Consider the following 14,512-nt stretch of genomic DNA (forward strand, 5'->3'; position numbering starts at 1 on the left):
AGTTTTGCCAGTAGGAGTCGAGGGTGCAGGCAGTCAAATGCCCTAGAATAATCTAACAATACTAGTATGCTGCTCAGTCCCAAGTCCGAAGCCTCAGTAAGGTCGTCAGTAACATGGAGTAACGCGGTTTCAGTACCGTAATTTTGTAACCTTTTTTTAAAATATCCCAGACCTGGCCATATTATACAAAAAGAACGGCACCGCCTATGTTTCAGTTCCACGCGAAAATATGTAGGTAATTTAAATAATTTATTTCTCAGACATTTCTTGATCGATTTAAAAAAAAACTTCACCGTCTTTTTTTAGTTTTGGTATATATTTTAATCCCATTCAGAGAAATATAGTGTTTTTAACATCAGGAACTTCTCCATTAAAATGCTGGAAGAGCAATTTATTTACAATACCTCTTTATCTTGATCATCTGTCTATTGAAGAACAAGAAATGCAAGTGGAGTTCTTAGAATCGTTTTCTAGTTCTGAATGAAGTGATAAGTTAAAAGTATGATGCATAATAAAATTAGTTACTTTAAAGTAATATTACGATTTACTTAATTTCCAAGACATTTTCCTATGTTAAAAACCTGATGTATAACAACATTCTTTATACACATACCTACCTAAAATGTATATTCGTACTTCATGTTCATTAATATTAAAGTCATAAAAGTAAAAAATTAAACAGTATCAAGATCGTTTATTCCAATTTCCCTAGTATTGCTCTCAACAAAGTTTATTTTCCCTATTTGCCATGAGATTCTGGTACACCTATAATTATTCATATTCAGTGAGTCAACCACAAAATGATGGACTTTACGTGGGCTAGACAACAAATGTTTATTTTCATGATGTAGCAGTGAGCCCGAAATAGCTTGAACAAAACTCGAAAATTTTACTCGCCAGCGTACTTACTCTGTGTTTGGTTGGACATAGACGTGTGAAATGTTAGCGGAACCGCTTTATGATACAGGACATTTCATGCTTTCAACTGAATCACCATGTCCTTTTCCCCAGGATTGTAACAAATATCAAACCTCCAATCCATGAGTGGATAACCATCTTCTGAGAAAGCTTGTTCCTTTGTAAAATAGTGGGGCTTTTATTTATTTTTATAACACTTGCGATATCTAAGACTATGTCCAGAACTGCCAATGGGTTAAATAGGAATTCATTGAATTTATCTTCCACAGCATCATAACCACGTCAGGGCTGGTGGAAGTACCCAACCTGAGCCACGTCCATGACACCAAGAAGGGCAACTCTTCCATCCCTTACCTGCAGGCTATGTAAGTACAATCTCCCGTATGTTAGAAAGAGACAACGAAATTAAAATAGTTTAGGTCATGGAATTCGATAAATCAGACGTTTATTAAAACCTATATGAGGTTGGTCGTGACATGGCATATCAGCCCCTGCAAAATAACCCTAGATACGCCGCCCGCAGGAGGTGCCTCGATGCGAGCGGCGCAGGACCGGTCTTTGTGGAAATCCTTGGGGGACGCCTTTGTCCAGCAGTGGACGTCTTTCGGCTGAAACGAACGAACGCCATTGAGTGTGGTTTTTTTCTATTTTGATACAGCCTAGTTTTTCACTCTTTCTTGTAGTAAACACTTGTCTTAACGTACTAGTAAACAATCAGACATGTTTGTTTAGATTATACGCGTCTCTATTTAAGTACGAATTTCGAGTAAAAATGGTTAGTAGCTATTACTCATTACGTTGAATTACTACATTATAAGCGTTATGATGATGCGTAATAAATAAAATATGATCTGTGTTTTTAACTGAAACATTGGTTTTACGTACTAATTATGTACACTTCCACATAATTTTGGACACAGTAACTGTTTACTTTAAAGAATTACGAGTCATCTCTGTAATCATATCACCCATGTCCTAAATATTTTGAGTTAAACAAAACAATTGAAACTTTAAAGTGTGACCTAGAACCGAATAAGCAGAATAAAAATTACAAATTCAGTTAATGCAGTTATAAATCAACTGTTTCTAAATAGACCAAACGCTCACAATTGGTGCAAATCACCGACAGTAACCTCGAGTATACGTTTCAGCCTACACTATAGCTGAAGCTAAAAGCTCTGAGCTTACGTCATAGAAAGTATAAAGTATCACTTTTCTTGTTACATAGAACAATACATATATCATCCCTAGTGTGTTTGTTTATTTTTAGCTCTACTGTTCGTATGTTGTCTCCAAGGCTCGATTTTAACAAAATTAAAACTGACCCAAAATTGCTCTAAAAAGTAAAAAAAAAAACACGAGCATAATATGATGATTGGAATTTTCGAAGTTAGTACCAGCATGTGATTCAGTATGGTAAAAACGTAGTTTGGGCGCTTGATAAGCTTCTTTAAATAATATACCGAAATTAAACTACGAATGCGAACAGCTAGGGACTGGAATTCGCTGCCTGCTGTTGTCTTTCCCGAAGACTATAATCCGGGCTTTTTTAAGGCGAGAGTGCAAAGGCACTTACAGGGCAGATATATAACATCCTAGACTGCATCCCACTTAACACCAGGTGCGATGATGATCAAATACGTGCCTTGTTATGCATTAAAAAAATACTATGTAGTTACCTAAATTAGAAGATTTTCAACCGGTTTAACAACCTTATTTAGCGAACATATGTACGTCAACCACGGTGTTTCTTAATATGCTGTCGTCTGTACATTACAGTAAAAGTTACCTTGTATTCCAGAGACTTGGAAGGCAATCACATCAAGCGACTGACGCCCCACGCGTTGCGTGTCTCCGCCGATCAAGTGTAAGTCCCTAGGTATATACCGTTATGATGTTTTATTTTTATCTTATTTATTAACACAAGCTGACCCGGCGAATTTCGTACCGCCTATATTTATCGGAAATAATTAAGGTTTCTAATGGTGAAAGGATTTTTCAAATTGGTCCTGTATTTTTGGAGCCTGTGCAAAGCAATAAATCTTTCCTCTTTGTTATATTAGTGCAGATTAACAAATTTATTTTAAAAATACTAAAAACTTCGTACTACATATGTACCTTCGGCCTGTAAGATCAACCTTGTTGCTCAATCAATCTAAGAACAAATTATGTGCGAAATGTAAATGTAAAACTTGCCCTTGTAATTTTCAGCTATAGATTACGCGTAAGTAGTTAACCCTAACCGTTATTATTTCCCGTTATTAGTTATAATATTATTTTTTCAGTAAATGGTTTTGAACAACTCTTTGAATGGGCGCATTATGAGTTTTTGAAAGCTCCAGATTCACAAAAATAATGAGTAGGTAACTCTATAGTTTTTGACCCACATGCATTTAACGTGTTAATAGAGTGCTTAGTTTAGATAAAAAAATCCTTTAAAATCGATATAGTGATTTTGAATTACTTAATTATTTTGACAGTGCATTAATTTATTTTTTCAGATCACTGAATCTAAACCTGATTGAAGAAGTACCCGCATTTGCATTCAAAAACGCACAGATATCAAGACTGTAAGTATCTTTCTTAATGCGAAGTTTAAAATAAAACTTGCAGAAGTTGACTTCCGCAAGCTGCTTACAGCTCTGGCAAGCTTGTGGAAGTCAATCAACTTCTGAAAATTTTATTGCTAGTCTAAACCTCGATTAAGACTGCTCTTGCTTGCTTTCCTTTCACATTTCACAGGTATGGCACTTTAAAAACAAATACTTAAATAATCATGTTTTTCAGGAGTTTCCGAGGAAACACGAAACTGAAGCATTTGGACGAAAACGCATTTGCTGGAAATCTTTTACTGAGACAACTGTAAGTTTAATTATAGTTTTAACAAGATACTATTTGTCTAACGCCCGTATCCACAAACGATGCTTGCTTAAGTGAAGCAGCAAATCGAACGCACAGCGTTGAATAGAGCTCTGTGATTGGTTCGTTTGTGACCCTGTGCGTCCACGCGCACTATGAGACCTCATAGTAATGTTTGTGAATACGGGCGTAAAAGCTTTCGTTAAAAGTCCCTGATAGCCTGCCAAATTAGCAGCTATCATTTTCATTTTCAACGTGAGCTAGTCCCAGGAGAATATTTAAAGTATCATTTCGACTTCAATTTAGTATCATGATGGTTTAAATTCAGTCTGCTTACCATGAGTTTACGATAAGTGTGCTCGCTAGCGACTGTGTAAAAAATGACATTAAATGTATGACAGATTGTACCGCGCCCCTAGCGGCTACTTTCAAGAACCAAAATCTTCATAGATTTTTTTTGACCGTACTCGCTAGCGAGCACACCTAACGTAAACATAACGTAAACAGTAAGCACACAGTACATTTTGTAAAATAAACCTATGACGTCACCTTTTTGGCAACACAATCGAAAAATCTAGTTTTGCCCATAATTGAAAACTACCTACTTAAATTCTCTGTTTTGTCTAATTTTCTGGTTAGCTGGAAGAGAATGCCACATATGGCATTAAGCTCGCCTGTTGTACCACTATTTTTTGTGTGCAATAAAGATTTTAAATAAATAAATAAAACTCGTTTAAGGTTTTCAGGGCTGGAATTGTTTGTTAAATAAGTTTTCCTAGGACTTAGGGTTTAACTAACGCCTAATTTATCTATTTCTTTAAAATTCTAGGGATTTGAGCAGCACGATAATAGACTCCCTGCCGACCAAAGGCCTGGAGAACCTACAAGTGCTCAAAATAGAGAGGACCCCGTCACTCAAGTACATCCCATCTATTTACGAATTTCGGGTGAGTAGACAAAAATGTTTTTTTTTTTTTATCATGAGCGAGACAAAGTTTTTCATATGAAAAATAAATCCCGTAAAACTTGTCTTCATAAAATAAAAATGCAGTATCTTTATGTTTAGGTATGACAAGGCCTAAGTTAGTATGGGCTCTACATATTTGGAGAATGTAATAATTGATAGACATGTTTTAACTAAGATAATAAAACAAAAACTTCGCGTCTACTCGTGCCTGGAGTATTATGTAGTGCTTCGAATTATTGCCCGAATTGCCGATTGTTTCTGTATTCATGAGTTTATCACAGAATTATTTTTTTGTCAGCTAGACAATTTTTCCGCACGTTCACCCTTTATTTACTTTTCGCAGCAACTACAAGAAGCCCGGCTAACCCATCACTTCCACTGCTGCGCCTTTGCGTTCCCCGAGAGGCACAACCCGGCCAGACACAAGCTCTTCGAAATGCAACTGGCACTTGTAAAAGAGGTGAGAATTCCCTCCTAATGATATTAGCTGTAGACCCTGGCCTTATAAGCTGTAGATCCTGGCTACACACACAGGAGTTGCAGCGGTGGGAACGAGAGGTGCGAATAGGTAGTCCTAATGAATTAGGTATCATGATAGTAATATTAGCTCGTAAAAGTTGTTTAGATGTAATTTGGTACGGAGTTTGAGACCCAGGGAACAATTTTAAACGCGAAAACCATGTTGCATCGCTCTATAATAGTCCACCGGCTCCCGCGGAATCGAACCCGTTACTATGTATTACGTATTTACGCTGTAACCCGGCAACTGAACTCAGGGCCGGATCTACCATATGGCTTTTTGGGCTTCAGCCCAGGGCCCCTGGGATTCAAGGGGCCCCCAGCTAACTCAAGTCGAAGTCAATAATATAATAGACGATAATGCGAAAGAGTATAGTAGGTGAGTAGAGATTGCAAAATCCGGATTTTNATAGCCAACAACCTGTTTAGAACTCTTTTAAGGATTTCTCCACAATTACCCCCATTCTCATACAATGACATTTCGAGATGAATTAATGTAAGCAAATCGAATCCGCTGGGTGAACTTGATGGGCGAGGTTGAAGATATCTTCAATATATCTTCAAGATATCTCTACTTACACTTGGCCTGCGGATGAATATGGAGAAAACAAAGCTTATGTTATGTAATGTACATGTTGCGCCCTACCCAGTTTCGGTTGGGAGCTCAATTCTCGAGATTGTTGACAAGTATGTCTACCTCGGACAAACGATTCAGCTGGGTAGGTCCAATTTCAAGAAAGAGGTCAATTGTCGAATCCAACTCGGCTGGGCAGCGTTTGGGAAACGACGCAACATCTTTTCGTCCAAAATACCTCAGTGCCTGAAGACTAAGGTCTACAACCAATGTGTGTTACCAGTGATGACTTATGGTTCGGAAACGTGGCCTCTCACTATAGGCCTTATACATAAGCTCAAATTGCACAGCGTGCTATGGAGAGAGCTATGCTCGGTGTTTCTTTACGAGATCGAATCAGAAATGAGGAGATCCGTAAACGAACTAAAGTCGCTGACATACTAGCCCGACGGATACAAGCTGAAGTGGCAATGGGCAGGGCACATAGTATGCATAACTGACGGCCGATGGGGCAGCAAGGTTCTGGAGTGACATGCAATAAATAATTTGAATTTGGAGTGGAGGCCGCGTACCGGAAAACGCAGCGTGGGACGTCCACCCACAAGGTGGACCAATCAGGCAACATGGAAAGCATGGGGGGGGGGGGCTATGTTCAGCAGTGGACGTCCTATGGCTGAGATGATGATGATGACTTACACTTGCAAGGGATATTTGCCGATTTAGCTGCTCTTTAAAACTCAGCGATATGGTGTTTCAGAACAGAATCAGCGTCTCGTATAAAACTCACTGGCCGACTAGCGAATTCACTTACGCATGCGGCATGACGCGTCGTTGTGCAGGCACAGTGCAGGTGTGAGTGTTGTGCGACGAAGTGCGGGTGCGTTCAATCAAAACTTCGCTTGTTTTGCATCCATGTTGCATTCAATAGATATTTTGGTTTATGATTTTATGATAAAATTTTTGGGGTAAAAATATTCGAAAAAACCGGATTTCAAAGTCAAAATCCGGATTTTTTTATAGCCTCAAAATCCGGATTTTTCAGATATTTTCGAATTTCGAATAATCCGGATTGCAATCTCTANTTTCTAAAACTTGTTCTATTATTTTATACTATTTGGCTGCGACTCGGCGTGACGACAATACAAAACATTTTTCGCGAATCGGTGTTCATACATTCACACAATACATTAGACGCCATGTTGTCATAAACGACATATTATAAAATCGCTGTGATTTAATATTCTTAATCATTAATTTTATGGCAAGTGTCCATCAGGAATCATTGTTCTTACACACAGAATCGTATTATTTCGCTTTCGGGTAGTAATATGTCAAAATTGTTGGTTCTTAGGCAAACAATGTATGGAGAACGAACATTGTCCTTTCAATGGGCAGTGTCGGCACGAGAGTTAACTATTAGACAAGTGAATAGCGCACGGTAATTTCCCTAATGTGCGGTAATTCCTCTAATCAGTTCTCATATGCCTACGCTTATGTATTATTTGCGGGAATCCCCGAAAAAACGTAAATAACTAACGATGACGTAATCATCATCTAGACCCCCCTACCCCTCATGTCATCCAAAATAAGCAAAACAGAGACCACCCACCCCCCCTTGGTACTTACGTAATACTTGAACGGCCCCATACTCACCCGGATATAGTGACATGGCACAGTCTGCACAACTGATCTTGCGCAGGCTCCGACGCCATACTGCTCATCTAGAACAAACGGAAATAATGTCAGTCAATATTAGAGACAGTGGCGTAACTATAGGGTGGCAGGGCTGGCAAAATGCCACGGTCCCCCGACCTGACTCTAAGCGCAATGAGGGCTATCGTTTTAGCGCTCACCAGTTAGCGCCACTGTAGAGTAAGGTCCTGTCAATCGCCAGGGGTGCCAACTGTTAAGTATAAAAACGATAGCCCTCATTCGTCCAACCCGTGATGGTTCAGGGCCACTTCTGAAAAGAATTTTCCACAGGCCTCGTATGGTATAGTTAATCCACTGATTGGAGAACAATAAGCTCAATGTTACGCAGAACTAATCAACTGACGGCCGATGCGGCGAGAAAGCGCAGCGTGGGACGTCCACCCACCCACAAGATGGACCGACGATCTGATAAAGGTTTTTTTTTTATGTGACAGGAGGCAAACGAGCAGACGGATCACCTAATGGTAAGTGATTACCGTCGCCCATAGACACCCGCAGTCTCAGGAGCGTTGCCGGCCTTTAAGGTGATTATCATCATCACTTTGTCTGCCGTTTGGTGTAGTGGTTCGAAACGGACTACTATTCCGGAGGTTGCGGGTTCGATTCCCGCACAGTACAAACATTTGTGTGCATGAACATATTTGTTTGTATTGGACTGGATGTTTTCTATGTATAATATGTATGTATTTACAAAAAAAAAAGTATTTAAGTATGTTTATATCCGTTGTCTAGTACCCATAGTACAAGCTTTGCTTAGTTTGGGACTAGAAGCGCAGTGTAAAATGTCCAAGGATATTTATTATTTATTACTGATGGTATAAGATGCAGGCAACTATTAACCGGTCAATATGGAAATCAATTGGTGGAGCCCTATATCCAGCAATGGACGTCCTGTGGCTGAAATGATGATGATGAATAAAAATAGTTCTTACCTCTTCTGGGAAAACCTCTACTTTAATCTTTTTCACCGGTCTGCACTTTTTACCGACTTTCCGTCTTCGTCGTACAGCGCTGGGCACCTGAAGTGAAATTTATAATTTAAAATTAATTCAAATTAACTAAAAAACTAGGTATAAAATACAAGGACCAGTAGTAGTTATTGCACTAGGCTCGAAGTAACGGGTAAAAATTCGAGTTTAAAAATCATGGTAAAAATTCGTAATTTTAAAAATTATTTATCTGAAAACTACATCACGGCGATCTCTAAAACACTGGCAAAACGACGTCTTAGGCTGGACTCTTCACTATAAAATCACGCAAACCCAAAACTTTAATTGACTCTAAATGTTAGCCTTTTTACTAGCTTTTACCTCGCGTGAAATTTTGTCTGTCACAGAAAAACTTGATCGTGCGCGTCCCTCTTCCAAAAACCGGGATAAAACTACCTCTATCTACCAAATCGTCGTCAAATGTTGCCAAACGGTAATGACTGATTAAAAAATAATCCTTGCCTGTTCAGGGAAGACTTCCACTTCAATTTTCTTCACAGGCCGACGACACTTTTTCCCCTCTCTTGCTTCCTTAAGCCGCCGGCGCACTGTGTCCATAGACACCTGAAAACAAAAGCAGGATGATTAAATACTTGAGAAGAATGGAACCTCCACGTCTATGGACAATATTGGCACAGATATGTTATACAGGGTGTCCCGTAATGTAACGTCAAGCCGGAACTGGGTGTTGAGGCAAGTTATGCTGGTTATCAGAAAAATATAAAAAAAAAACTATGTGGCATTTTGTCAAAATAATAGGCATTTAAAAAAAATCAAAAAATTCTACTCCCGGTGACGGCCTTTTTACTCGTGTTGCCACAAATCTTCACTTTTTCCAAATTTTTTTTTTGTTATGTAACCCTGAATAATGCTTCTCTAAATTATTATTAAAATTACAAAACCAGCTGTTCCAACTTGGATGAAAAAAATACATTATTCCCAAAAAAAATATCAAAATAAAAATTTTGCCTAGTTTAAACTGACTGTACTGAAAAAAAATTGTACTACGTGAGTGTGGNTAGGTGAGCCCCTAAGTAGTATTAGCCCAGGGCCCCCTAAACTCACGGCCCGGCTCTGACTGAACTACTAGTATTGTTAAGCACTGCCATAAAAGCTTTTGTTGACAAATCTTACAATAAATGTGTTTCTTGTACAGAAATGCGGGAACATTGATCAGAAGACAGAATCACGGAGAAGAAGATCCCTGAGAGACAGGCGAATAAGAAAACTAACGGAGGATTTAGAGTAAGTAACTTTCAGGAGAGTGAGACTTAAAACTTTATCTAGTGGTAGCTAAACTGTAAACAACATATTTTAAAATTAAGATGAAATAAGGTCCGCAGCAATCAGAATGTTATCCAGAGTGTAAAGTCAAGCTTCAGTGTGCGGTGTGAAATGTGTGGTCGTCGCTGCATTCAGCTTCCAAAAAGCGGCTAAATTACCGATGGCCGATGCTAAAAGTAAAAAAAAGTAGCACGTTTGTTGTGGCCCTAAGAGTGAAAATTTGTAATCAGTACCTACACGATTGTTAGAAGCCTGTACCAGAACACAATTAACTAGTATTTTCCCATCAGGGCTGAAGACGACACTCCTACCACCAGCGAGGAGACCGGCTTCGACAGCAACGACTATTACTTCGACGAACCGTCTAGCTCAGAGAACAGCGACCAGTTCCACGCCCCGATAGATAGCAACGTCTCTTCGCAGAAGGTGGCTTACAATTGCGCCGGCTTCATGACTGGGTAAGAAAATCGTAAATTCCAAGCATAACCGTGGACGGACAGACAGACGGACTAACAGACATGACGAAACTATTGACTAACTCTTTATCAGGACTTCCGTAGTCTGCACTAAAAAGAAATAAGACTTTTTCCCCCACCACGTTTCATTTCTGCTAGTTACTAAGTAGTGAAAACTTCTATCATTTATCCACCTCCCAACATTATCTGAAGTCTTCTAACGTAACAACTGAAGTAACAAAACCCTAATATCAGACTCTGTTATCAGCTAAAAGCCCGGACAAGACTCAATCGGACCTTTGAAGATGGAAATCCTATTTCTATGGTTCTTAGATAGATTCTATGAAAGAATAATCAGTTTGAGTAAAGTTTTGGTCACGATATTGCAAGAGCAAGGGGCCAAGGGACAGAGTAAGGCTATGACGATAATGGGAAACTGGACTCAGGAAAGATACAGATAAAATAAGTTTTTGTTCAGTAACAAATCTTCTAAGTTCTGCTGGACATAGGCCATTGTCAAAGCAGCTTCTTAGCTCTCTCCGCAGCTCATTTCTTCCAAACTCTACCAGAAAGTATGTAAAGTAATTTCTCTTAACATGCTTTTTTATTTCCAGGAAACCAAAGGTCGTGTGCACTCCGCAACCAGACGCGCTAAACCCTTGCGAAGATGTCATGGGTTGGTCGTGGCTGCGAGCCAGCGTCTGGTTCGTGATCGCAGCAGCTGTCGTCGGCAACATCGCTGTGCTGACTGTCCTTCTCACAAACCAGTCGGAACTCACCGTCCCAAGGTTCCTCATGTGCCATCTCGCTTTCTCCGACCTTTGCACCGGCATCTACCTCTTTATGCTTGCCGTCGTAGACCTCAGATCTTACGGAGAGTTCTTTAACTATGCCTACGATTGGCAGTACGGCGTCGGATGCAAGATTGCTGGCTTCCTCTCCGTATTCTCTGGACAGCTATCAGTATTCACACTCAGCGTTGTAACTCTTGAACGATGGTTCGCGATTACATACGCCATATATCTGGAGAGGCGAATCTCTTTGTTGGCAGCCGCGAAGATTATGATCGGGGGGTGGCTGTTCTCGTTTCTGATGGCTGGACTGCCTCTTGCTGGAGTCTCAGATTACTCTTCGACTTCTATCTGCCTACCGGTTGAGAGTCAGAACGTGGGAGATGGAGTTTACCAGGGATCACTGTTTCTTACGAATGCTGTGGCGTGGTTTACGATTGTGGTCTGCTACGTACAGATATACAGGTCATTGGGAGGAGGGGGGGAGAAGTATGGAGGAAGAGGGGCAGCAGCAGCGGCCGAGAGACGAATCGCGAATAAGATGGCGTTGTTGATAGGAACCAACCTGCTGTGCTGGGCGCCAGTGGCCTTTTTTGGCGTCACAGCACTCGCTGGAGTGCCGTTAGTAGATGTAAGTCACGGGAAAGTGTTACTAGTGTTTTTTTATCCTTTGAACGCGTGCGCGAATCCGTTCCTGTACGCGATATTAACGAAACAGTACCGGAGGGACTTTATAATGCTCATAGCTAGGACTGGTCATTGCAACTGGCTGGTAGAGAAGTACAAATTGGCCACGACGCCGCCCCCGACGGCCCACACGAATCCGTCTAACCCAGCGCCTCTTCTACCTCTAGTAGACTACCAGAGAAGTCAATCACAAATTAGTAAAGGAAATGGTGATGCTATGTTTTAAGTGTTAGTTTTAAGAATGATGAATGAATACTGGTATTATTATAAGACTATTTATTTACATGTGTTGTTTGATTTAATGAACACCCAAGCAAAAATAAACTTTGAAAACAAACCTTTCTTAACTGTTTGAGATTTTTGTGCTTGCAATTCAAATAAAAAAAAACTTTAAATGTATTGTGTATATTTGTGAATAAAATTAATTTTACTTACAATGTCAACTTAAGAATATCTGAGCATGTTCGTCCAAATTTCTAAGAATGTTTGTATCGATGTATTCGATAATGAGTTTGTCACCTTCAATCAATACTTCTTGTTTCATCAGATCTCCAATTTCCACATCCATTTTTATAGGACTGATACAGTACCCATCCAGCTGTCGGAAAAGTCTTAATTTCACTTTTTCCATTCTGTTATTATTATTTGTAATGTTAGAGGAGTCACAAATGCTATCTATGGCTCTGCCTAAGCTCCATTTTGTGCTGACGAACACCCCAACAGCTCCCTTTAAGTCTGGGTCCAAGTTAAGATTATCGATTTTCACCAAGTTATTGACATCGTCAATAACCTTCACAGTCTTTGGTTCCATGTTTTTAGGTTTGCCGATAGCAAAATATACCCTATCAGAGACAGGGACAGACTTAGGTCCGACAGCTTTCTGTTTGATTCTCATAAGGTGAATCTTTGATGCAGTCTTCACCTTAGCAGACGATTGTAGAGCTTTTCGTATATTTTCTGTTATCTGTATAAATAACAGATAGGGCAAACATTATTCCTTATAAACATCAAGGCTACACATACAACATTGATAATACTTACAGTTTCCTGTAGATGTTGGTTGGCTAGTTGGAACTGCTTTCTTGGGGCTTCGAACTGTTCAATTTTCGCCGCCATAGTTTCATCATCTATTTCTGGACATGTTCTGTAAATAAATAAGAATAATGAGTTTTATGGTAGTCGATTAAGAGCTAGTGAACTCCAGACCTACATTATTTTATAATAGTATTTAACTTAAAAGATCTATATTTGAGCAAAAATGGTGAGAACAGTCGGTCGACAATCATGCGACGGCAAGCAAATGGTCATGGGTTCGATTCCCACCTTAAGCAATTTTCTTTGTTAAGTTATTAAAAACCTTTTGGTAATATTAAAGATACTGAATAAAACTTACGGATGAAATCTGTGCTCAATGCAGTAATGTTTCTTGCACTTTCCACATAGCATTTCATGTAGATTCCCCTTCCTGCATCCCTTCTCGGAGCATTTAAATATCTGGTCATCGCTTTTGAGGTTGACTTCCTTAGGTTTAGGCGCCAACTCGCACTCGCTTGACGTGCAGTGGTCCAAAAAGTGGACTCGGCATAGTACTTTGCCGCACTTGCACTGGAGTGGTAAGAAATCGGTTTGGTTGCAACCTGCTTTCTGGCAGTGCTCGCCGAGGTCAGGGAACTCCATGGCGGCTTGAAGAAATCGAAATAAGATTGTCGCAACAGAATCCCACATACGTAAGGAGAATTTGGTTTAATACCAGACGGAAGAGGTAGTAGTGCTTTTTAGCCAATGTTTACAACAAAAAACTGGTTATTATATGATAGGAAAATGATCCTGCTTTTCCTTTTTACACTAAATAACTTTTTCACATTCACTGAGTAAAAGTTTACAAAACAACATGGGAGGAAACTTTTATGAATAAAATCATCCTTCTGTGATAAAATCAATAAATTGAGCCATCATGAATCAGCTGAATATCAATGACACTAATGACAGGACACAGATATTCATTCAGAAGATTGTGCATTTTTGACGGAATTAAGAAAGGACTCTAATACAACAGCATTGAGTCTATATTGCCTTGAGTTATTTATATTCTATAATCCTTTTTCCACCTGTGCTGTAGGGCGTAAGCACGCGTAAGGCAGATCTTTATTTCACGACGTTATTAGTAACGTTTATCTGTTATTGACCTGTCCCAATATCGAAGTTAGGCAAGAAGTTACTTTCAATTTGATGGCAGCTAAACCACAAGCTAAACTGTCTCTAGAAAGCCATAACAAATGTTCATGAGAGTAGGTCAGTTACGTATACACAGGCGCTAGGGTTTCTGCTCGAGCTTTCTCGAACTCGAGAAAACTCGAGAAATTTGGCTTCATTCGAGACGAGAAAAAAATTACCGGAGCTCGAGAATTCTCGAGTTTCGATTTTGATGCTTTAATATTCTTGAAAGGCTATTTTCTTAGACAAAAGTAAGTTTTTAATTATTTAATAGGTCAACGTTGCTTTTAGACTGGCCTAGTCTTTCCTTTTTTAACTGATTTGATTTGCAAGTAATGATCTCAATCGAAACTAAGTAATAATGTTCACCAACGAGTATGATATTTGTATGTTTAACTCTGACTGATTTAAAGACTGAAAAATTTTTTAACTAGAGAGTTACCTTACCTAACAGACGTTAGGTTAGGTACTCGTGCCTCCTCGTAAAGTTTATGCAAATCGTTATCCGTGACAAATTTAAAAATTTATTAAAAAGTTTTTTT

At 39.4% G+C, this 14,512-nt stretch overlaps 2 protein-coding genes across 2 annotated transcripts; one reads left to right on the plus strand and one right to left on the minus strand.

Annotated features, from left to right (window-relative positions):
* Positions 1–66: 66 nt before the first annotated feature.
* Positions 67–12,039, plus strand: LOC114352213 (follicle-stimulating hormone receptor-like). Its single transcript, XM_028303732.1, has 10 exons — positions 67–96; positions 1,162–1,283; positions 2,720–2,785; positions 3,420–3,488; positions 3,706–3,780; positions 4,607–4,724; positions 5,088–5,204; positions 9,696–9,784; positions 10,114–10,281; positions 10,893–12,039. The coding sequence occupies exons 1-10, from the start codon at positions 67–69 to the stop codon at positions 11,980–11,982; spliced, it is 1,944 nt and encodes a 647-aa protein (XP_028159533.1). The 3' UTR covers positions 11,983–12,039.
* Positions 12,040–12,148: 109 nt separating this feature from the next.
* LOC114352157 (AN1-type zinc finger protein 1) lies at positions 12,149–13,695 on the minus strand. Its single transcript, XM_028303636.1, has 3 exons — positions 13,150–13,695; positions 12,798–12,900; positions 12,149–12,720 (listed from the first exon to the last, which is right to left on the minus strand). The coding sequence occupies exons 1-3, from the start codon at positions 13,479–13,481 to the stop codon at positions 12,196–12,198; spliced, it is 960 nt and encodes a 319-aa protein (XP_028159437.1). The 5' UTR covers positions 13,482–13,695; the 3' UTR covers positions 12,149–12,195.
* Between the last annotated feature and the right edge of the window lie 817 nt (positions 13,696–14,512).

Source organism: Ostrinia furnacalis, unplaced genomic scaffold, assembly GCF_004193835.3.
Source record: "Ostrinia furnacalis isolate ACB-3 unplaced genomic scaffold, ASM419383v2 OfSCF1268, whole genome shotgun sequence".
Lineage (NCBI taxonomy): Eukaryota > Metazoa > Arthropoda > Insecta > Lepidoptera > Crambidae > Ostrinia > Ostrinia furnacalis.